General features: G+C 44.2%; 1 protein-coding gene across 1 annotated transcript; it reads left to right on the plus strand.

Annotated features, from left to right (window-relative positions):
- Positions 1–52: 52 nt before the first annotated feature.
- On the plus strand, positions 53–1,311 carry LOC111656973 (glutaminase kidney isoform, mitochondrial-like; the record flags this gene model as incomplete). The annotated part of the gene is made up of 3 exons (XM_023408912.2): positions 53–270; positions 558–625; positions 1,148–1,311. Coding segments are annotated over exons 1-3 (397 nt in total), but the record flags the coding sequence as incomplete, so codon positions are not given.
- Positions 1,312–1,329: the final 18 nt, after the last annotated feature.

Genomic DNA, 1,329 nt, shown 5'->3' on the forward strand with positions numbered 1-1,329 from the left:
GTTTTCCCTTGGTTTGTGGTGTATATGTCGTGTTTTTGAGCGTGGTTGTTATTCTGATGGCGGTCTTTGGTAGCGACTCTAGCTGTGGGCTTTGTGGTTGTTGTGATGATGTTGGGTTACCGTTGTGCGTCCTGCTGTAGGTGCATCACAGGATTCGTCTCCCTCATCCTGAAAGCTCTGCAGGGACGATTCGTTATTCCAGATTTTTCTACCTTCACTGAAGAGACCCAGAAGTTGTTCTCCAGGTGTCGTCAGCTGTCGTCGGTGCAGGTGAGTTCTGCTCAGACACCTGTCAGCAGATTAGATTCTGGGATCAGTTTCCAAACATAGTGTTGAGATATGAAGACTACAAACAGCCCGTCCAGGCTGGTGGACTTCTGATCTGAAGTGACGCTTTCCGTGGGCGAGGCACCAAACTGAGAACTGCTCAGTACGTCACAGTATCATGTTCTATATGAGTGTGATTCAGACAGAGTCAATATGTCTGGTCAGTGTTGAAGAAGTTTAGATTTTTCAGTCTGAATGACCTTTGTACTTTTCTGTATTTGTCCAATCAGGAGAAAGAGAAGGAGTGTGTGGACAGCAGCAAGTGGGGAGTCTCAATCTGCACTGTGGATGGACAGAGGTACGTCTGATACGATACCAGGGGAGGACAGTAACATAGTACTTCTACTTGAGTACTATATGTATATTTCTCCAGTATCTGTACTTGAATTGAGTTTTATTTTTTGGAAACTTCTGACTTTTACTTCACGACACTTAAAGACAAATATTGTCCTTTTATGAAGTACTCTTACTTTGAAGCAGAGCTTTTAGTTGGAAAATGAATTTCCTTTTATTTTGAAAATGTGAGTGACCAAACACTGTGGAGGAAAAACAATCACGGCCAACTGCTCCACTGTCAGTCATGTTTGAACCCGTCAGTGTCCTAACGATGGCGACGTGAGATAAAGACGAGGCAGAAGATTCTGTGTTTGAAGGTTTAGAAATAAAGATAATATTCTTTATAAACTTCATCACTGACGACGATAAGAAATAAGAAAACGACACTGTCTCCTTTTGTTGTCTGAAAATAAGGTATAATGATAATATTCATTTATTAAAACATCCAGACAGATTCAACAAATGTCTGTCCTCCGTGTGTCAGGTTGTCTCTGGGGGACTGGGCCGGCTCTCTGGTTCTGGGTGAGGTGTCATGGCCGCTGGTGTACGGCGTGGCGGTGGACCTGCTGGGCTCAGACCTGGTCCACAGATACGTGGGTGTGGAGGAGTTCTCCAGATACGACTCTCCGTTCACACTCACTAAGACAGGTCCAGGGTCAAACTAAA

Source organism: Seriola lalandi, unplaced genomic scaffold (genome assembly GCF_002814215.2).
Source record: "Seriola lalandi dorsalis isolate HSWRI2012SDOR001 ecotype SW California unplaced genomic scaffold, Sedor1 jcf7180001977076, whole genome shotgun sequence".
Lineage (NCBI taxonomy): Eukaryota > Metazoa > Chordata > Actinopteri > Carangiformes > Carangidae > Seriola > Seriola lalandi.